Source organism: Salmo salar, chromosome 04 (genome assembly GCF_965601325.2).
Source record: "Salmo salar chromosome 04, fSalSal1, whole genome shotgun sequence".
NCBI lineage: Eukaryota > Metazoa > Chordata > Actinopteri > Salmoniformes > Salmonidae > Salmo > Salmo salar.
In genome coordinates this window covers 55,559,394-55,583,005 of record NC_138294.1, presented here as the reverse complement: position 1 = coordinate 55,583,005, position 23,612 = coordinate 55,559,394, and the positions used below count along the sequence as shown (strand labels likewise).

At 41.9% G+C, this 23,612-nt stretch overlaps 1 protein-coding gene and 1 long non-coding RNA gene across 2 annotated transcripts; both read left to right on the top strand.

Moving 5' to 3' along the window:
* The first annotated feature begins 3,576 nt into the window (after positions 1 to 3,576).
* On the top strand, positions 3,577 to 9,678 carry LOC106603333 (cyclic nucleotide gated channel subunit alpha 2). The gene is made up of 6 exons (XM_014196877.3): positions 3,577 to 3,751; positions 4,007 to 4,126; positions 4,368 to 4,544; positions 4,850 to 4,957; positions 5,122 to 5,228; positions 5,407 to 9,678. The coding sequence occupies exons 1-6, from the start codon at positions 3,645 to 3,647 to the stop codon at positions 6,891 to 6,893; spliced, it is 2,106 nt and encodes a 701-aa protein (XP_014052352.1). The 5' UTR covers positions 3,577 to 3,644; the 3' UTR covers positions 6,894 to 9,678.
* A 2,611-nt stretch (positions 9,679 to 12,289) lies between these two features.
* Positions 12,290 to 14,805, top strand: LOC106603408 (uncharacterized). Its single transcript, XR_001328415.3, has 3 exons — positions 12,290 to 12,535; positions 14,169 to 14,307; positions 14,501 to 14,805. It is a non-coding gene; the product is annotated as an uncharacterized LOC106603408 (long non-coding RNA).
* The last annotated feature ends 8,807 nt before the right edge of the window (positions 14,806 to 23,612 follow it).

Genomic DNA, 23,612 nt, shown 5'->3' with positions numbered 1-23,612 from the left:
TACCTAATGGCAGTCAGGCTACCTCTGGCGAGCACATGGAGGGCTGTGCGGCCCCCACACCATGACTGACCCACCGCCAAACCGGTCATGCTGGAGGATGTTGCAGGCAGCAGAACGTTCTCCACGGCGTCTCCAGACTCTGTCACGTCTGTCACGTGCTCAGTGTGAACCTGCTTTCATCTGTGAAGAGCACAGGGCGCCAGTGGCGAATTTGCCAATCTTGGTGTTCTCTGGCAAATGCCAAACGTCCTGCACGGTGTTGGGCTGTAAGCACAACCCCCACCTGTGGATGTCGGGCCCTCATACCACCCTCATGGAGTCTGTTTCTGACCGTTTGAGCAGACACATGCGCATTTGTGGCCTGCTGGAGGTCATTTTGCAGGGCTCTGGCAGTGCTTCTCCTGCTCCTCCTTGCACAAAGGCGGAGGTAGCGGTCCTGCTGCTGGGTTGTTGCCCTCCTACGGCCTCCTCCACATCTCCTGATGTACTGGCCTGTCTCCTGGTAGCGCCTCCATGCTCTGGACATTACGCTGACAGACACAGCAAACCTTCTTGCCACAGCTCGCATTGATGTGCCATCCTGGATGAGCTGCACTACCTGAGCCACTTGTGTGGGTTGTAGACTCCGTCTCATGCTACCACTAGAGTGAAAGCACCGCCAGCATTCAAAAGTGACCAAAACATCAGCCAGGAAGCATAGGAACTGAGAAGTGGTCTGTGGTCCCCACCTGCAGATCCACTCCTTTATTGGGGGTGTCTTGCTAATTGCCTATAATTTCCACCTGTTGTCTATTCCATTTGCACAACAGCATGTGAAATGTATTGTCAATCAGTGTTGCTTCCTAAGTGGACAGTTTGATTTCACAGAAGTGTGATTGACTTGGAGTTACATTGTGTTGTTTAAGTGTTCCCTTTATTTTTTTGAGCAGTGTATCATTCACCAATACATTTCTTGGTAGTCCCAAAAATATTGCTATCACGTAAATCACAGCTGGCCTGGTACATTGCTTGCTGCCTCCATTCGGGATGCACTGTTTCAGTTTAAATGACTAAATATTTCTGACAAAAACAGACGACTGTAACTAGCAAGAGAAATGATCACAAGTCAGTTATAACGTGGCTAATAGGCTAGCGCATCTATTTATGTAGATAGCTAAAAACACAGAGCCTAACGTTAGCTAGATAGCGAGTTGCTAGGAGGATGTCATGTCATTGGAGGAGTTAGTGAGTGACTGACTTCTCTCATATTGTTTTTCGGTGGCTACACAGCCAGAGATGCAGGTGTCATTTGGTTAGCTAGCAAGAAATGTGAATCGCTTTGCTAGCTAAAGGAGATCCCGAGTAAAATGGTCAGAGTGAGGTGTGTTCTTATCTGTGTCTGGAGGTAGCTAGCTAGCAAGCTAGCCAACTTTAGCCAGTTAGCTTGGGTGCTTGGTTGGGACAAGCATGCGTTGGCAGGCAAGCTGCAGAAGGACGAGCAGCCTACTTACGGCCAACTGGCTGAAAAAGTTTGAGAGGGTTTATCTAATGTTCCTTCGTTAGATTTTAGCTCAGCTTACTCTGGCTAGCTTTAGATGGTGATCTTGTTGATGTATAGGGAAATACAGCCTACCTTTTCATGGTTGTGTGATCAATAGGACTGTAAAGTTCCCAAATGTAAGAAGACTCCCGAGGTATTTACGTATTTGCAGAAATCCACTCAGGTGTATTTTTTGGCTTTTGCCAAATGCATTCTAATGATCTAAAGCCGCGCTGGTGCTACTGCTTGTAAACACACAGAGTCAAATTCAAATGAATGATGGCAGGCTCGTGTGGCAAATGGCTTGTTTGCATAAAGGCCTACTGTAAATCTGATTGGCTAAGGTCTGCGTAGACTCTGGTCCTGGATGAGACATATTTTTTTTTGTTCGATTTTATTTACTGCAGGGTCTATTAATTGTCGAAACGCACTGACACTTTCACTTTGTATATTGCTATACAATTTTCACAAATGCCTTAGTATACGTAATTCCCAACCATTTTAAGAATTTATGAAAATTTGAAAATGACCATATCAAAGTGCTCGCTTGTCAGAAATTGTAAAAAAAAATGAGTCATGTTCTTCCTGTGGGTGTATATGATCAGATTTTAATAAGATTTCATGTTGCTAAAATGCTGTCAATTCCACTTTAAGGAAACGTTCTAGTATTGAGTTGCACCCCACCCTCCTTTGCCCTCAGAACAGCCTCAATTCGTCAGGGCATGGACTCTACAAGGTGTCGAAAGCGTTCCACAGGGAGGCTGGCCCTTGTTGACACCAAATGCTTCCCACAGTTGTGTCAAGCTGTTTGGATGTCCTTTGGGTGGTAGACCATTCTTGATAAATACGGGAAACTGTTGAGCGTGAAAAATCCTGCAGTGTTGCAGTTCTTGACACAAACCTGTGTGCCTCGCACCTACTACCATACCCCTTTCAAAGGCACTTAAATATTTTGTCTTGGCCCTTCCCCCTCTGAATGGCACACATAGACAATCCATGTCCCAATTGTTTCAAGGCTTAAAAATCTTTCTTTAACCTGTCTCCTCCCCTTCATCTACACTGATTGAAGTGGATTTAACAAGTGACATCAATAAGGCATCATAGCTTTCACCTAGATTCACCTGGTCAGTCTATGTCATGGAAATGTTTTCCTTAATGTTTTGTATAGTCGTGGCCAAAAGTTTCCCTTCTCAGCCAAGGGAGTGCGCTCACTCACAATTTTGCCTAAGAAGACAGCCATGAATAAAGAATGGTACTAACACATCCTCCGAGAGCAACTTCTCCCAACCATCCAGGAAAAGTTTGGTGACAAACAATGCCTTTTTCCAGCATGATGGAGCACCTTGCCATAAGACAAAAGTGATAACTAAGTGGCTCAGGGAACAAAACATTGATATTTTGGGTCCATGGACAGGAAACTCCCCAGACCTTAATCCCATTGAGAACTTGTGGTCAATCCTCAAGAGGCGGGTGGACAAACAAAAACCCACAAATTCTGACAAACTCCAAGCATTGATTATGCAAGAATGGGCTGCCATCAGTCAGGATGTGGCCCAGAAGTTAATTGACAGCATGCCAGGGCGGATTGCAGAGGTCTTGAAAAAGAAGGGTCAACACTGCAAATACTGACTCTTTGCATCAACTTCATGTAATTGTCAATAAAAGCATTTTACACTTATGAAATGCTTGTAAATATACTTCAGTATTCCATAGTAACATCTGACAAAAATACCTAAAGACACTGAAGCAGCAAACTTTGTGAAAATTAATATTTGTGTCATTCTCAAAACTTTTGGCCACGACTGTACTCAGTGTATGATTTTATTAAAAACATTTTGCTTCCTCTTGGGCCCCCAAAGGGCCCAAGAGGCTTCAGCCCAAGAGGCTTCAGGCTTCAGCCCCGGTAAGCCCCTGCATTAATCCGGCCCTGACCATGGCAAAACACCAGCCACATTTCATGATTATATGACTAAATACCATTGTGCCATGCAGATGTTGGTTAAATACTGTATGAAAAGCTCATAATTATGGTCAACTAGTGGACAGTTTTTGGGCGTATCAGATGGAATGGAAAGACTCTTAATAATGTTTCTCTGTATCAATTGAAAGCTCATTTCAGCTGAAGATGACAGGCCAGGTAACCGACAGAGACTTGTCCCCCCATCGTCTCTCAGTGAAGACCACTGTGGAGGAGGAGACAGAGAGGGAGAGAGCTGAGAGTACTCTCAGCAGGTGGGTTACACAGAGAGGCCTGCATAGGGTTCTAGTTCTAGAATTATATTTCTTTGCTGCATGCATCCTTTATGCTTATATACAACTCTTCCTGTTTTACACAATGTACCACCATGTACAGTATTTGACCCTGCCTCCCTTTTTCAACTGCTAATCAGAGACTCAAATGGTCATTGTTTGTGCATCCAAATGTATACCTACCCCTGCTCAAGAGTGCATCTTCACTGCATCTGCCTCTGTCTTCTCTTCTCCTAGAGTGCCATCAGAATGTGATCATGATAATGATGACACATCCTCAGAGCTGGCACGGGTGGCCGCTCTCGATGGTGGAAACAACTCAAGGAACTCTTTTCAAGGACGGGGAGCTCTGTCTAGGTAAATTCTGGTTCCTCAGCAATGGTAGTTTCCAAAGCTCACAACTGATAGATAGTGTGATGTTGAAATTGCCTCACCCATATGCTAATCTGTCCCAATTTACTCTGCTTAATATAGTTATTTTATACAAATTCTGCTACTCTTTACAGGTATCTCTGAATAGCTCTGTCTCTTTCCCTTCCCTCTCTCTCTCTCTCTCTCTCTCTCTCTCTCTCTCTCTCTCTCTCTCTCTCTCTCTCAGATTAGTGAATTTGGTGGTGATTCTGAGGGAGTGGGCACACAGGAGCCTTCTAGAGGAGGAGGAGCGGCCAGACTCTTTCTTGGAACGCTTCCGTGGCCCTGAGCTAAGGACTGCCCCTAGTCGCATCAGCAATACGCAGCCTGATGCCAATGGCAACAATACCAAAGGGAGATTTAGGTATGTCTGCCTCTGTGATGATTCTCTAAATACGCTATAAACTGTTCTGAATTACAATGTAACATGTATCTACCTCAGTTTAATAAAAATCCATCGTCTGGTTTCTTACCTTAAATGGACCCCATTTGATACAGTCTACAGCCTCATCATAATAATGTAATCATTATTAAAGCTGATATATGTTCAGTGGTTAGTCTTTCAGACACATGGCCCTTGAAGATCAGACCCACCCATGTCTACCTGCAGAAACAAAAAAAGATCTGTGTAACCTTATTTGACATGAACCTTTCTCTTTTATTTCTCAGGAACAAATGGGGTGTGTTCGTTGTGTCCCCATCAGACGACATGTACTACCGTTGGCTGTTTGTTATTGCTATAGCTGTGCTCTACAACTGGATCCTCATTGTGGCTAGGTAGTTGAGAACACAGACATTTTCTGTTTGGTCCACAGTCCACACATAGCACAACACTAGAGGGGATGTTTATTAATCAGTAAAATGAAACGATATAATGTTGGACTGATAGATGGACGTTTGATGCTGGAGTTAAGTATTCTCTTTTTCCCTTCTATGTGTAGGGCGTGCTTTGACAAACTGCAGACAAGCAATTACATCTGCTGGTTGGTGCTGGACTACCTTTCAGACGCTGTGTACATCTTGGACACATGTGTCCGACTCCGCACAGGTACATCACCATCGAATACACCCTTAAAACAGGTCCTAGCTTGAGACTAAACACACTTTTGTTATATTATGTATAGCTGTATTTATTATTTACTGATCAAAACAAAGAGATGTGAGAGATGATTGATAACCTGGGTAGATATTTTCCTGCTAATGGCAACACCTTCTATATACAACAGGGTTTCTGGAGCAGGGTCTGCTGGTGAAGGACCTCTCCAAGCTGAGAGACAGCTACGTCCGCACATTTCAGTTCAAGCTGGATGTCGTGTCCATCCTACCCACTGATCTGGCCTACATATCCACAGGAATCCACACCCCAGAGCTCAGATTCAATCGCCTGCTGCGCTTCCCACGCATGTTTGAGTTCTTTGACCGCACTGAGACACGCACAAACTACCCCAACATCTTCCGCATCTGCAACTTGGTGCTCTACATCCTGGTCATCATCCACTGGAACGCCTGCATCTACTTTGCTATTTCCAAATCTCTAGGGTTTGGCTCTGATACCTGGGTGTACCCCAACATCTCCAACCCTGAGTATGGCTCCCTAACCCGGGGCTATGTCTACTGCCTGTACTGGTCCACCCTCACCCTCACCACTATTGGAGAGATGCCTGCACCTGTACGAGATGAGGAGTATCTTTTTGTGGTCTTTGACTTCCTCGTTGGGGTACTGATCTTTGCCACAATTGTGGGTAATGTTGGCTCCATGATTTCCAACATGAATGCCACACGTGCAGAGTTTCAGGCCCGTATTGATGCCATCAAACACTACATGCACTTTCGCCGGGTCAGCAAGGAGCTGGAAGCACGCGTCATTAAGTGGTTTGACTACCTCTGGACTAATAAGAAAGCAGTGGATGAGCAGGAGGTATTGAAGAACTTGCCTAACAAATTGCGGGCTGAGATCGCCATCAATGTGCACCTGGAGACCCTGAAGAAAGTCCGTATCTTTCAGGACTGTGAGGCTGGACTGTTGGTGGAGCTGGTGCTGAAACTCCGGCCACAGGTCTATAGCCCAGGGGACTACATCTGCCGCAAAGGGGACATAGGGAAGGAGATGTACATCATCAAAGAGGGGAAGCTGGCAGTGGTGGCAAATGACGGGGTCACACAGTACGCCCTCCTCACCGCCGGCAGCTGCTTTGGGGAGATAAGTATCCTCAACATCCAGGGCAGCAAAATGGGAAACCGTAGGACGGCCAATATCCGCAGCATCGGCTATTCTGACCTCTTCTGCCTCTCTAAGGACGACCTGATGGAAGCAGTGACCGAGTACCCTGATGCTAAGAAGGTGCTGGAGGAGAGGGGGAAGGAGATCCTTATGAAGGAGGGCCTCTTGGATGAGAATGCAGAGGCTGGCAGACTGGGTGGAGAGGACACTGAGGAGAAGGTGGAGAGGCTGGAGTCCTCTCTGGACACCCTGCAGACGCGCTTCGCCCGCCTGCTCAGCGAGTACACTGCCACACAGCAGCGGCTAAAGCGGCGCATCACCAACCTGGAGCGCCAGCTGTGCCACACGGGCTGCGGGATCCTCTCAGACGCAGACCTCTCTGACGAAGACTCAGCTTCTGAGGCAGAGGCAGACACTCTGGCTGCTGCCAATACCGTTGAGCAGGGTGACCATGGAAATGATGAGCCGACTGAATCCACTGTTCAAACTTGAAAGCTGCCTGAGACCATGGCTCTAGGCCTAGCACTTTCTAAGCACTTTCAAACTCACAAGGTTATGCACAAATTTACAATACATTTCCTTCCTAATAAGAAAATAATTTTCATATTAACTTTATGACTGTTGCATTAAGAGGCTGTGCCTTCAGAAAGTATTCACACCCCTTGACTTGTTCCATATTTTGTTTTATTACAGCCTGAATATGAAATGGATTAAATTTAGATTTCGTGTCACTGGCCTACACACAATACCCCATAATGACTAACCGGAATAGTTTTTTTGCAATTTTTACAAATCAATTAAAAATGAAAAGCTGAAATGTCAGTAAGTATTCAACCCCTTTGTTATGGCAAGCCTAAATAGGTTCAGGAGTAAAAATGTGCATGGACTCATTATGTGTGCAATAATAATGTTTAACATGATTTTTGAATGACTACCTCATCTCTGTACCGCACACATTCAATTATCTGGAAGGTCCGTCAGTCGAGCAGTGATTTTTCAAACACAGATTCATTCACAAAGACCAAGGTTTTCCAATGCCTCGAAAAGAAGGGCTCCTTTTGGTAGATAAATAACATAAAAAACAGACATTGCATATCGCTTTGAGTATGGTGAAGTTATAATTACACTTTGGATGGTGTATCAATACACCCAGTCACTACAAAGATACAGGCGTCCTTCCTAACTCAGTTGTCGGAGAGGAAGGAAACCGCTCAGGGATTTCACCATGAGGCCAATGGTGACTTAAAAACAGTTACAGAGTTTAATGGCTGTGATAGGAGAAAACTGAGGATGGATCAACAACAATGTAGTTACGCCACAATACTAACCTAAATGACAAAGGGAAAAGGAAACCTGTACAGAATAAAACAATTCCAAAACATGCATCTTGTTTGCAATAAGAAACCAATGTAAAACTGCAAAAGACGTGGCAAACAAAATCACTTTATGTCCTAAATACAAAGCGTTATGTTTGGGGCAAATCCAACACAACACATCACTGAGTACCACTCGTCATATTTTCAATCATGGTGGTGGCTGCATCATGTTATGGGTAATGTCTGCCATCGGCAAGGACTAGGGAGTTTTTTAGGATAAAAAGAATGGAGCTAAGCACAAGCAAAATCCTAGAGGAAAACCTGGTTCAGTCTGCTTTTCAACAGACACTGAGAGACAAATTCACATTTCAGCAGGACAATAACCTAAAACACAAGGCCAAATATACACTGGAGTTGCTAACCAAGACGACATTGAATGTTCCTGAGTCGTCTAGTTGTAGTTCTGATTTAAATTGGCTTGAAAATCTATGGCAAGACAGATGTCTTGCAATAATAAACAACCAACTTCACAGAGGTTGAAGAATTTTTTAAGAATAATGTGCAAATATTGTACAATTCAGGTGTGCAAAGCTCTTAGAGACTTACCCAGAAAGACTCACAGCTGTAATTGCAGCCAAAGGTGTGAATACTTACGTAAATTAGATATTTATGTATTTCATTTTCAATAAATTTGCAAAATATTCTAAAAACATGTTTTCAATTTGTCATTATGTGGTATTGTGTGTAGATCATTGAGAGAGAAAATCAATTTAATCAATTTTGAATTCAGGCTGTAACACAACAAAATGTGGAATAAGTCAAGGGGTACGAACACTTTCTGAAGGCTCTGTATGTAACAAACATAACTGTGAATATCAAGTATTTTCTTTGAGTTCAATGCCAAGATAAGATGTAGAGTTCTTTAAGTAGAATAATAATACGAATATAGGGTAGAGCAATGAGTTGCAGGCGTATACACACAAGTCACATGCAGTCATTTTCCACATCCTTAACCCCAAAGGTAGGTTACATGAGAACAGATAAGCAGCACAGAGGGTAAGACTCCGATCCTGGAAAGTGCCCTCAACCAACCTCATATAACTCTTACCTAATGATGAAGTGGGCCAACAACAGAGCAATCAGCAGCCCCTAGAACAGTATCTGGTGGATTTCATGGTCTTGGAGATTTGTTGTATACCCTGAAAACATTTGGTATTTTGACAGAATTTCATTACCATACTGTGGCCTGTAATGTGTTTAGTAATCATGAAAATATTGTCTTTACAGCTAATAGTTGTATGACCTACCAAGTCTTTGAACACAGTTAACTAATTCATGGCATATGTGTTCTAATGTGAATTAAAATGTTTGCAGCCCAACAGGGCTTACTCTAAGGTTACTCATAACCCACTGGACACAATCTGGTTGAATCAACGTTGTTTCAACATAATTTGTCAACGTATTGTGCCGTTGAATCTATGTTTGAAACATCTGGATTTGCAAAAAGTCATGAACCAGTACTGTTTTCATATCATTTCAACCAGCATTGCAAACATCGAAATTATGGTAAAACTTAAACTTAAATACAATGACTTAACCTGACTAACAGGTTGTTACATCAATCTAATTTCAACATAATCCTCAAAACTATCTATACGTTGAAATTGTGTTGAATATTCCTCGCAGAATGGTTAAAAATCTCACGTAGAATCTACATGGAAATTGCAACTAAATTTATTTAATGTGGTGTTGTAAATACAATTGAACATGCAACACCAGATCCAGGTCACATTTTCATCATATTTTAGATGTTGACATTTTTGCATATTCTTACTATTTAATCAATGTCTCTTTTTCATCCTATATTCAATTGGGTGGTTGAAATTATGTTGAATTTCATATTTGATAAAGAAAATGTATTTTACCTTGTTTCAAAGTTGATAATAAAATGGTATGTTTGATTCAACGTCATTTTTTCAATGTCATGCCATCAACCTAAATAAAGAGACACCTATATTTAAATAAAATCTGAAGCCACAGTCCAACAATTCCTGCCTAAACAGTGACTCCCTACTGGTGTACGAGGGGTAATGTAATACAGTGAGAGTGAGTATTGGTCTGAAGTCAGTGATATAGGGAAACTGGTTGACAATTACATTGGTAGAAGTATTTATGCTTTTTTACCGCTTTTCACAGATGGATCGAAGGACCCAGAGCGGGTACACAGGAGCAGTCGTTTACGTTCCTGAATTTCATGTGCAGATATGTAGAAGACTAACAGATGAACTGTCAGTATACTCAGTTGAACTGTTGGTGATAATAGTTGCCCTCCAGTGAGTGGAGGATGTACAACCTGTTAGAATTATAGTATGTTCAGATTCTCTGTCTGTATTAAATAGTTTATCATCTGGTAAATATAATAGGAGTGACCTACTATTGGAGGTATTAATGTTATTATGGAGAATTGATAGACTGGGTGTAGTAGTGAGATTGTGCTGGGTCAAAATCACATGCGCTGAATATAACAGGTGTAGACCTTACAGTGAAATGCTTACTTACAAGCCCTTAACCAACAATGCAGTTTTAAGAAAAATACATAAAACAAGAAAAGGAATAAAAGTAACAAATAAAGAGCACCAGTAAAATAACAATAACTAGGCTATATACTGTATACAGGGGGTACCGGTACAGAGTCAATGTGCAGGGGCACCGGTTAGTTGAGGTAATTGAGGTAATATGTACATGTAGGTAGAGCTATTAAAGTGACTATGCATGGATAATAAAAGAGAGTAGCAGCAGCGTAAAAGAGGGGGGGAATGCAAATAATCTTGGTAGACGTTTGATTAGATGTTCAGGAGTCTTATGGCAGAAGCTGTTTAGAAACCTTTTGAACCTACACTTGGTACTCCGGTACCGCTTGCCGTGCGGTAGCAGAGACAACAGTCTATGACTAGGGTGGCTGGAGTCTTTGACACTTTCTAGGGCCTTCCTCTGACACCGCCTGGTATAGAGGTCCTGGATGGCACGAACCTTGGCCCCAGTGATGTACTGGGCAGTACGCACTACCCTCTGAAGTGCCTTGCGGTCGGAGGCTGAGCAGTTGCCATACCAGGCAGTGATGCAACCTGTCAGGATGCTATCGATGGTGCAGCTGTAGAACCTTTTGAGGTGCCAAATCTTTTCAGTCTCCTGAGGGGGAATATATTTTGTTGTGCCCTCTTCACGACTATCTTGGTGTGCTTGGACCATGTTAGTTTGTTGGTGATGTGGACGCCAAAGAACTTGAAGCTCTCAACCTGCTCCACTAAAACCCCATTGATGAGAATGGGGGCGTGCTCGGTCCTCCTTTTCCTGTAGTCCACAATCATCTCCTTTGTCTTGATCACGTTGAGGGAGACGTTGTTGTCCTTGCACCACACGGTCAGGTCTCTGACCTACTCCCTATAGGCTATCTCGTCGTTGTCTGTGACAGCCCAACCACTGTTGTGTCGTCAGCAAGCCTAATGATACTGTTGGAGTCGTGCTTGGCCGTGCAGTCATGAGTGAACAGGGAGTACAGGATGGGATTGAGCACGCACGCCTAAGGGGCCCCTGTGTTGAGGATTAGCATGGCGGATGTGCTGTTACCTACTCTTATCACCTGGGGGGTGGCCCGTCAGGAAGTCCAGAATCCAGTTGCAGAGGGAGGTGTTTAGTCCCAGGGTCCTTAGCTTAGTGATGAGCTTTAAGGGCACTATGTTGTTGAACACTGAGCTGTAGTCAATGAATAGCATTCTCACATAAGTGTTCCTTTTGTCCAGGTGTTAAAGGGCAGTGTGGAGTGCAATAGAGATTGCATCTGTGGATCTGTTGGGGCAGTTTGCAAATTGAGTGGGTCTAGGGTTTCTGGGATAATGGTGTTGATGTGAGCCATGATTCAGGTGTGGAAGGGAATGAAATTGTAGACCAGATAGCCAAAAGAGCTTTAAAACTAGATATAATTTATATTAATCTTCCACTATGTAGAAGTAAGGCCAAACGTAAGATCAGAGCCATTTTGATAGATGTGTGGCAGAAAAGATAGGACTCTAAGCCCAAGGGCCGGCATTTATATGCCCTCCAAAGAAAGGTCGGTGGACCAAGATTCAAAAGTCAGATTAGAAAGGAAGAGGAGGTGTTTGCTTGATTGCGCTTAGGACATTGTACATTGACTCTTCATTACATCTGGTTGGCAAGCATGTGAATGGTTTGGGTCTGGAGTGTGTGGTCGATGAAATGGTGGAGCATGTGTTGTTATATTGTTGTAAGTATGTTGAAGAGAGGGAAAGATTGAAGTGTAGGGTCATTGAGGTTGGACGGGGTTGGGGGGGTTTGGAAGGGATTTTGGGGATGGGTCTATTAGAAGTTAGTAGGGCTCTTTTATATTTTAGGTAGGAGGATTTAGAAATGTTGTAAACTGTGATTGACCACACACTCCAGCACAGTAGGTGGCAGCATGCACCTTTAACATTGGTTTGCGGACCGCCATTATATCATAGAAGAAGAAGTGAGAGTGAGGCTGCAGTTGAAACTCATAAAAGACACATCCACGTCCACTTACCCTCGCCTTATGCCCTTGGGGGAATCCCCACACCATCTTGGAGGGCGGTCCAAATGATTAGCTAAGCAAGAGAAGTTTGCAACGTAAGCCCCTCAGCCCTCGTTTTTAGTCGAGTTTGCGATTATGTTCACTTCGGGCCTGAAACTCCCTATAATTCAATTTGCGATGATTGTACATCCGCTAAGAAAAGTCTGTGAAAAATTAAAACCTCAACGTCAGTATGGAGTCAACATACAAGTGTAAGTAAAAACTAATTTTGATAAATTATAAATTGTGCTACTGATGCACATAACGGCACAAATACCTCTCGTAAAAGTAATGATGTTTTTGTTTGGTTAGCTTTTGGAAATTGTAGAACTAAAACATTTTCCTTCTTCAGAAGTTTCAGCAAGGCAGGCTAACGTTAGTTAGCTAATTAATTTGCTAGCTATCATACAGTAGGCGTATATTAATAATTATATTTAATGTAAGTAGACATGCAATAATTATTGACTGTACCGCATATAAAGCACCCACAAGCTACCGAAAACACAATCATCGCGGGATGAACGAGTGATGAATTTCTGGGCAAGGGCAATCCATTTAAAAGTAATTCCTTCCTCGCCCTGCAAGTGTATACTCGTCAGACGGCATGAACGTCATCAGAAGTGTCCACTTAATTTGAGGGCTGAGGGGATGAGTGTGTCTTAAGTGTTTGGACCGCAACCCGAGTCGACCATACATATGGCACCTCTATGTGCCGTTGCTTAGTTTTTGAAACAAGCAGTGTTCCTTTCTGCTAAGCTATCATGTCAACACACGGGTTGCGGTCCAAACACTTAAAAGACACACCCTATCCCCTCAGCCCTCAAATTAAGTGGACACTTCTGATGGCGTTCATGATGTCTGACGAGTATACACTTGCATGGCGAGGAAGGAATGACTTTTAAATGGACAACCCTTGGCCAGAAATGTGTCACTTGTTCATACGGCGATGATTGTGTTTTCAGCTACCGGTAGCTTGTGGGTGCTTTATATGCGCTACAGTCAATTATAAGTGCATGTCTACTTATTTTAAATATATAATTATTAATATACGCCTACAGTATGATAGCTAAATAATGTTAGCCTGCCTAGCTGGAACTTCTGAAGGGAAATGTTTTATTTCCAAAATTGTATTTACTTTTTACGAGACGTGTTTGTGCTCTCATGTGCATTAGTAGCACAATTTCTAACCTATTTGCATTTTTTTTTACTTAACACTTGTATGTTGGCTTCTCCATTGATGTTGTTTTTAAGTTTTCGCGGACTTTACTTTGCCGATGTACACTCGTCGCGAATTGAATTATGAGATGTTTCAGGCCCCGAAGTGAACATAATTGTATACTCGTAAACTCGACTAAAAACGAGGGCTGAGGGGCTTACGTTGCAAACTTCCCTTGCTTAGCTAATCATTTGCAGCACCCACCCAGTGGCGGTTCTAGACCATTTCAACTGGGAGGGCCAAGCTGGGGCCAGTGGTACTGTTAGAGGGGCCAGTTACATTAGAAGTTATCGTTGTCATATCATTTTCTTCACTGCATTGCAGGCATTAGCAGGCAAAAGACCATGTTCATAATCATCAACGTTGCCACTGTCTAATAACGGATGTAAAAAAAGAACAATAGCAAAAATTTGTTATGTAAAAATTATTTCATACTCCACATTTAGGGGGGCCACAAGGGGGTCCAAAATTGTTGTCACAGGGGCACCTCTAGTCATGTATCTTCTATATTGTTGTACATTAATATTAGTTTGACAATTAGGGGATTCAGTCCAGTGTTGTTTACCCTTTTCTTTAATGTTTATCTATAATAATTGGTAGTTCTAAGTACTTTTTTTATTTTTCCACAGTATTTAACAGCGGTACACAATAGGAGAGAGACAGATAATATCTCCTTTCGTCGTTAATATCAACCATAAAGGAAAAGGCCAAAGTACCAGAGTCATGCTATTAATTGTCCAAAGCAGGGATGGAGAGTGAGCTAGTGAGGTAGGCTGCAGTGGGTTTGCTCATCAATACATATACTGAACATGTAACCACTGTAATGGTGGCCAGTAAATCAATGAATACAATTTTTATATTGACAAATTAAACAGAAATTGTAGATCTTTAATCTTTTCCAACATGTCAACAGTGTTACAGTGTTAACTTTCTCTTTATCCCTGGTTGATGTACATTTCAGAGCCTCCTCAGTGTGGATGGGGTATAGCGGACATTTTCAACAACAAAGACTGCACTTCCAGTTTGTGTTCTTTACTCTGTTGAACTATTTTATCTTCATTCCTAGTTACAGCACATGGAACCACCGTTGGCATGCAAAACATTCAATCTAAAACAAAACAAAGCTTAACACGTTATAAATAATATCAAATATCAATGCAGTATGACGAATTAGCCATCCATTGTGTTATATCATAAATTGTCTTACATGCCGTCACTGTTGTCAAAAGATTCTAAACATGTTAAATAAAGTTACTAACCCAGTCAGTCTTTGGGCCACATCCAGGTTCTTTATCAGTGGCACAAATGAAGCAGTTGTTGAACTCTGAAATCATAGGCATGAACTGAACATACAGCTGTCCCACACAACTACATAAAAATAAAGAATCTACATTTACTTTGAATTAAATGTCATTACATTTTTAGTATATCCTCAGCCATTTCTTTTCGCAGTTGCTCCATGTGTTTTTGAAGGTTCCATATCAATTTGGGAGGGGATGTTGGGGAAGTTCTGTGCAACTTCCTTGGCCATCTACACCAAAAAATAAAATAGAGTTTTTGACCTAATTGTCACATAACAGCTAACCATTCATTATTGAAAATATAACTATCAAACCTGCATTACAAAGACCCCGCAGCTGAAGGTGTCCTGCTGCATGGTGTAAGTTATTTCCCCTCCTTTCCACTTTATGTCCACCCAGTCGTCTTTTCCATGGCAGGATCTTCTCATTTTGAAGTGTTCTCTTTTTTATGTAAACATAATGGAATTCTGATTAGTTATAGGCAAATGAATACACAAGCCAGATTTGTATGCTGTTTTCCTTATCACTATAATCTAGTAGTAATTTAGTAGTAGAGGTAATTTCCTTTATGCCCCATTCTACACACACACACACACAGCCTAAATTATAGGCACTGAACCATTTACAGGACAATAATAAAAGTAGCATATAGGATCCAACCCTATCACAGAGTGAATAAATGTAGAGCGTTTGTAGACTTTAAGAAAAAAATATTGTGACAGTTTCATCAGTACGTGCTTAAAGAAAGTCATATCATAAAGATCACAGATGACAGAGCCCACCAACTCTATGACAATAGAGAATGAATTGTAAGCATTTTGTGTTTGTCAAAATAATATCTGAAAATATCAGTTGTTGAACGAAATTCTTATATTTGCAATAGCAATTTATGATATATGCGGTTGAGGAATATTCCATGTACCAACACTACATGTAGAACGGACATAAGACATTCCCACATACAGTATTTTTTATTTTATTTTTTTATTCACCTTTATTCAACCAGGTAAGCCAGTTGAGAACAAGTTCTCATTTACAACTGCGACCTGGCCAAGATAAAGCAAAGCAGTGTGACACAAACAACAACACAGTTACACATGGAATAAACAAACGTACAGTCAATAACACAATGGAAAAGTCTATATACAGTGTGTGCAAATGAAGTAAGATTAGGGAGGTAAGGCAGCAAATAGGCCGTAGTGGCGAAATAATTACAATTTCGCAAATAAACACTGGAGTGATAGATGTGCAGAAGATGAATGTGCAAGTAGAGATACTGGGGTGCAAAGAAGCAATTTAAAAAATATATATAAATAAAATAAATAACAATATGGGGATGAGGTATTTGGATGGGCTATTTACAGATGGGCTATGTACAGGTGCAATGATCTGTAAGCTGCTCTGATAGCTGATGCTTAAAGATAGTGAGGGAGATATGAGTCTCCAGCTTCAGTGATTTTTGCAATTCGTTCCAGTCATTGGCAACAGAGAACTCGAAGGAAAGGCGACCAAATAGGATTTGGCTTTGTGGGTGACCAGTGAAATATACCTGCTGGAGCGCGTGTTATGGGTGGGTGCTGCTATGGTGACCAGTGAGCTGAGATAAGGCGGGGCTTTACCTAGCAAGGACTTAGATGACCTGGAACCAGTGGGTTTGGCGACGAATATGAAGCGAGGGCCAGCCAACGAGAGCATACCGGTCGCAGTGGTGGGTAGTATATGGGGGTTTGGTGACGAAACGAATGGCACTGTGATAGACTGCATCCAATTTGCTGAGTAGAGTGTTGGAGGCTATTTTCTAAATGACATCGCCGAAGACAAGGATCGGTAGGATAGTCAGTTTTACGAAGGGGTATGTTGGGCAGCATGAGTGAAGGATGCTTTGTTGTGAAATAGGAAGCCAATTCTAGATTTAATTTTGGATTGGAGATGCTTAATGAGTCTGGAAGGAGAGTTTAAAGTCTAGCCAGACACCTAGGTATTTGTAGTTGTCCACATATTCTAAGTCAGAACCGTCCAGAGTAGTGATGCTAGGCGGGCGGTCAGGTGCGGGCAGTGATCGGTTGAAGAGCATGCATTTAGTTTTACTTGCATTTAAGAACAGTTGGAGGCCACGGAAGGAGAGTTGTGTGGTTAGTTAACACAGTGTCCAAAGGGCCAGATGTATACAGAATGGTGTCGTCTGCGTAGAAGTGGATCAGAGAATCACCAGCAGCAAGAGCGACATCATTGATGTATACAGAGAAAAGAGTCGGCCTGAGAATTGAATCCTGTGGCACCCCCAAAGAGACTGCCAGAGGTCCGGGCAACAGGCCCTCCGATTTGACACACTGAACTCTATTCGAGAAGTACTTGGTGAACCGGGCGAGGCAGTCATTTGAGAAACCAAAGCTGTTGAGTCTGCCGATAAGTTCCTAACTTCCCTGAAAAGTTGCATATCGCGGGGGCTATTCAATGCTAATGCAGTATGCCACAGGATGTTTTTGTGCTGGTCAAGGGCAGTCAGGTCTGGAGTGAACCAAGGGCTATATCTGATCCTGGTTCTACATTTTTTGAATGGGGCATGCTTATTTAAGATGGTGAGGAAAGCACTTTTAAGGAATAACCAGGCATCCTCTGACGGAATGAGGTCAATATCCTTCCAGGATACCCGGGCCAGGTCGATTAGAAAGGCCTGCTCGCTGAAGTGTTTTAGGGAGCGTTTGACTGTGATGATGGGTGGTCGTTTGACTGCGGACCCATTACGGACGCAGGCAATGAGGCAGTGATCGCTGAGATCCTGGTTGAAGACAGCAGAGGTGTATTTAGAGGACAGGTTGGTCAGGATGATATCTATGAGGGTGCCCGAGTTTCCGGATTTGGGGTTGTACCTGGTCTCACCCATTTGGGTGAGATTGAGGGCATCTACAGTGGGGGGAAAAAGTATTTGATCCCCTGCTGATTTCATACGTTTGCCCACTTACAAAGAAATGATCAGTCTATAATTTTAATGGTAGGTTTATTTGAACAGTGAGAGACAGAATAACAACAAAAAAATCCAGAAAAACGCATGTCAAAAATGTTATAAAATGATTTGCATTTTAATAAGGGAAAAAGTATTTGACCCCTCTGCAAAACATGACTTAGTACTTGGTTGCAAAACCCTTGTTGGCAATCACGAGGTCAGACGTTTCTTGTAGTTGGCCACCAGGTTTGCACACATCTCATGAAGGATTTTGTCCCACTCCTCTTTGCAGATCTTCTCCAAGTCATTAAGGTTTCGAGGCTGACGTTTGGCAACTCGAACCTTCAGCTCCCTCCACAGATTTTCTATGGGATTAAGGTCTGGAGACTGGCTAGGCCACTCCAGGACCTTAATGTGCTTCTTCTTGAACCAGTCTATTGTTGCCTTGGCCATGTGTTTTGGGTCATTGTCATGCTGGAATACCCATCCACGACCCATTTTCAATGCCCTGGCTGAGGGAAGGAGGTTCTCACCCAAGATTTGACAGTACATGGCCCCGTCCATCGTCCACCCCTTAGCAGAAAAACACCCCCAAAGCATAATGTTTCCACCTCCATGTTTGACGGTGGAGATGGTGTTCTTGGGGTCATAGGCAGCATTCCTCCTCCTCCAAACACGGCGAGTTGTGTTGATGCCAAAGAGCTCTATTTTGGTCTCATCTGACCACAACACTTTCACCAGTTGTCCTCTGAATCATTCAGATGTTTATTGGCAAACTTCAGACGGGCATGTATATGTATTCTTGAGCAGGGGGACCTTGCGGGCGCTGCAGGATTTCAGTCCTTCACGGCGTAGTGTGTTACCAATTGTTTTCTTGGTGACTATGTTCCCAGCTGCCTTGAGATCATTGACAAGATCTTCCTGTGTAGTTCTGGGCTGATTCCTCACCATTCTCATGATCATTGCAACCCCACGAGGTGAGATCTTGCATGGATATTGACAGTTCTTTTGTGTTTCTTTCATTTGCGAATAATCGCACCAAATGTTGTCACCTTCTCACCAAGCTGCTTGGCGATGGTCTTGTAGCCCATTCCAGCCTTATGTAGGTCTACAATCTTGTCCCTGACATCCTTGGAGAGCTCTTTGGTCTTGGTCATGATGGAGAGTTTGGAATCTGATTGATTGATTGCTTCTGTAGACAGGTGTCTTTTTTACAGGTAACAAGCTGCTGTTAGGAGCACTCCCTTTAAGAGTGTGCTCCTAATCTCAGCTCGTTACCTGTATAAAAGACACCTGGGAGCCAGAAATCTTTCTGATTGAGAGGGGGTCAAATACTTATTTCCCTCATTAAAATGCAAATCAATTTATAAAATTTTTGACATGCGTTTTTCTGGGTATTTTTGTTGTTATTCTGTCTCTCACTGTTCAAATAAACCTACCATTAAAGTTATAGACTGATCCTTTCTTTATCAGTGGGCAAACGTACAAAATCAACAGGGGATCAAATAATTTTTTCCCCAACTGTAGCTTAGATTGTAGGATGGCCGGGGTGTTAAGCATATCCCAGTTTAGGTCACCTAACAGTACAAACTCTGAAGATAAATGGGGGGGCAATTAATTCACATATGGTGTCCAGGGCGCAGCTGGGAGCTGAGGGGGGTCTGTAACAAGCGGCAACAGTGAGAGACTTATTTCTGGAAAGGTTGATTTTTAAAAGTAGAAGCTCAAACTGTTTGGGCATAGACCTGGATAGCATGACAGAACTCTGCAGTAGATTGTCTGGAGGAAAATGTATACACATACATAAGAGGCATTTTTCAGCTGTGATTTTACCACTCAGAATCCAGAATGGTATGACAATGTGGCCAGCACAGGATGTAATACACCCTTACAACAATCTACTTTTTGATCTTCTTGACTTCTTATCTGGTAAACTGCTACTATGTGTCAAGAAAAGAGCCCCAATTAGGGGTTAGTGTACTCCAGTAAAAAAGGGCTGGTTTAGATTAAAAACTATTGCCCTGTGTCCCCGTTCATAGGGCCATGAGAGACTCGTCACTGGTAGAATTGAGTTGGCACTTTATTGGTCCAAACACCCACAGACCCACAAGGTTGAGGTTACTCATGGACAGTAATTAGTCATTATATATTTTTTTGCATTGATGCATTGTGTCTTCTAACTGTCCAAGAATAGGATCCAAAGTGTTAGGAAATATTTGTTCCCATAAATACAAAGGAGGATGTCTCTCCTCATACCTCTGGCACTATAGTCAGACTGCCAGACTGCACCACAGAGCCAATAAGGAGAGAATACATACAGGTCAACGGTGCCAATTGAAAGTCAAGGGGTGTGTCTGTGCCTTTTGGATTATTCTCTATTTACAGAGAACCCCTGTGGTTCAAGTCAAGAGCTACCCTTCCCCTTTCAGTCTGCTCTGTGCATGTCTGAAAGTGACCGAGCCAGCAGCCAAGAGTTTTTCTTTTTGAATGTATGTAAAATGCTAATATATATTAGATCCAGTACAATGGAATAACTAAGACCTGAATTTGAATGCAGCGTGTTCCGATTCCTCCTTCTCTTTCTGTCCAGCAGGGTCAACCAAAAACACTTGGCCTGATGGTTAATGCAGATACTGGGGAAGCAATATAGAAATGTATTGATCCCTTAAATGATCTTACTATTAAATGACACATATCACAACCCTCATACCTCTTCACAAAAATGTACCCAAATCAATTTTGGAAAAAGGATTTTACTCACAAAATACTTTTTCCAGTTAGAAATAGTAGGCCATGCATCAAATAACTATTTTCATCAGAAAAACTAACCCTCAAATGCACTATTGCATTTTGTAAGTTGTCTGCAGATGGCTTGTTGTGAATGCACTCAAATATCAAGTCATTATCAGGTTATGGAAACTGCGTTCTAATACTCAACGTAGAAGGATTTGTCTTAATGTACAGTATATGAAAGTGATGCTATGAAGAGGATTCTTTCACCTTATCAAGCTCACTGTGACTGACAAATCACTGCCTATTACTGTGATTAAAAATAGCATATGAAACATTGTTTTTCATGAGGCCTACCTGTGCACCTTCCTTTAAGCACCTCTGTTCGAACACCTCTCCTGTCCTTGATCCATACCACATACAGCCGTTTGCGGATCTTTTCAGTGTCCATGTGAAAGATAGTTATTGTGAGGCTGGAACATTTGTTAACTTCAACAACAAAAAATGTAACACCCATGTGAAATGAAGGCCTGCAAAGCTTACAGATTTAAGTCTAATAGCATGATATGAAAGTAGACAAACATCAGAGTGTGCGATATGATGGTATAGTCAGTGGACATTCTGAACCTTGTTTGAGGTCAGTAGGTCACATGACCAAGGACCTGTTGAAATTTTACATTTTGAAAAATGCATGTAAAATCTTGTGCGATGAAAATGGACAAACTAAAGGGTGTGCAATGTGTAGGCCCACTGAGTGGACATTCTGAACCTTGTTTGAAGTCACATGACCAAGGAGCTATTGAAATTTTACATTTTGAGAAATTCATGTAAAATCTTGTGAGATGAAAATGGACAAACTAAAGGTGTGCAATTGAGAAGGGTAGTCAGTGGACATTCTGGACCTTGTTTGAGTCAAGTAGGTCACATGACCAAGGAGCTATTGAAATTCTAACGTAAAACATGTTTGTACTTTGTTTACTAATTCAACTAGGAATACAAAATGCTGCTCACATTTACACATGTTTATTAGCTTTGGAAAGCGAATTAATGTCCAAATCGTGAAAATAAGACCTGTGCAATGTTGTGCGCAATTTTTCCAACATTATGACACTTATTTGGAGTCTGTGGCTCAAGTGGTTTGAAAGCGCGAATATCCGTTGAATATCCAACTTGAAACTGTCTTTACCTCGGTCACCCGATTGACCTTATTGCCTTATTAGTATGGGTAGCCTATGGTAATTAACACAGAGCACAACCAATTTCAATCCCTGTGGAGAAGAAGACAATCGATGAAGATTTAAGACAATTATTTTGTCACCTATAAATGCAAATAGGAGTTTGCTTGATTGTTTGTTGGACTACTGCAATTTAGATATGACTTATTACAAAGGGTGTCATAAATTCCATGCGAATGTTTTAGCTTTGGCGAGTCTGGCGATAATGAACCTCTGACATTTCTCCTTAAACTAGTGGAGATGGTCATTTGAGTGACGCCACTAGTACTACGACAAGTGATGGTATTGTAATGAAACAGGCAGGGAGCAGGTCTCGACCTTCAAGCCCGAAGTCCGGCGCGCTATCGACTGTGCCGCAAAAGCATGCTCGAGCGGCAGAGTCGATTTCCGCTCTTATAAACCCAGGGTCGTCACAGTATTGGAAAAAAAGGTTTCAGATTGAGGTCGTCTGATCGAGTGTTTGAAGCAGCATCTTCTAAAACTGTAACAAAGGTTTGTATAGGTGTGAATCTGCAAGATGTTTGCATACGTTTTTACTTGGAGAAAGGTGTACACAATGCTGTTCCAAATGATTCCTCTAATTGTGTTACACAATGACCATAACCAACAGTAGTATAGACCCTAAGTCTAGAGGGTACATTTTGCACCATGGGAATTGTATTATACAGATCAAATTGTATTTGTCACATGCTTAGTACATGCTTAGTACACCCGTTGTTTACAAACGGTGAACTGCTTATTTACAGGCCCTTCCCAACAATGCAGAGAAATTATAGAAAAAATAACAGGGAATAAATACACAATGATTAATAACCTGGCTATATACACGGTGATGTGCAGAGGTGCTAGGTAGATATGTGCATGTAGGTAGGGGTTGATGGGGTCAGTCGTGTACAGCCGTAGCATAATTTAAAAAAAAATCAGTTTATGGAATTTGTCTTTATTATAATAGCTTTTATTCCCTCAGACCAAATAGTTTTACAGGAGAGGAGAGAACCCACTGTGATTAACTGAGTGCTTCTTTAGAGCAAGGCATATCCTGTGAAATGTTTAAAAAAAAAAAAATGGAATGTTCCACTTTCAATATTCTACCTCGGCAGTTACATTCTAAATCATCAACACCTATTTATTAATTTCTTCATGCAACAAACCTAGATGTTTTAGGTCTGTTTAGTGGAAAAAGTATGTAAATGCACTGCTTTTTTTTTTTTTTTTTTAAATGGTACTTGTCTCCTAATGTAACACCTGGTTTACTTAACGGTCCCGTGTGGCTCAGTTGGTAGAGCATGGTGTTTGCAACGCCAGGGTTGTGGGTTCGATTCCCAATTATGAAATGTATGAATTCACTACTGTAAGTCGCTCTGGATAAGAGCGTCTGCTAAATTACTAAAATGTAAATGTAAAATGTTAACAAGAGGCACATCTCAATAGGTGGTCCAGTTAACCTCCCTGGGCAAGGTGGGACGCTTGAAATACAAATACCTCATAAATGCTATAACTTCAATTTCTCTGTTTTCTATCCAAATCTACTAATTATATGCATATTTTTGTTTCTGGGCAAGAGTAGTAAGCAGTTTAAATCGGGTACGTTTTTTATCCGGCCATGCAAATACTGCCCCCTAGCCCCAACAGGTTTAAAGTCATAACATGGTACAAGTGGGGGCTTTCCTCTTCTTGTTCTGTATTGTTCCTCAAGCATGATGACATCCACTTCCCATCAGACCAATGTCTTGAATGACTAAAAAGTTGTCTAAAAACCACTTGTTAATGTGTTTTTTTTACCCTTCAGTGTGTGTACTGTGCTTGTAGTTGGGATATCGCTTTTCAAAAGTAAAATTTCAGCCATTGCTGGAGGACGTCTTG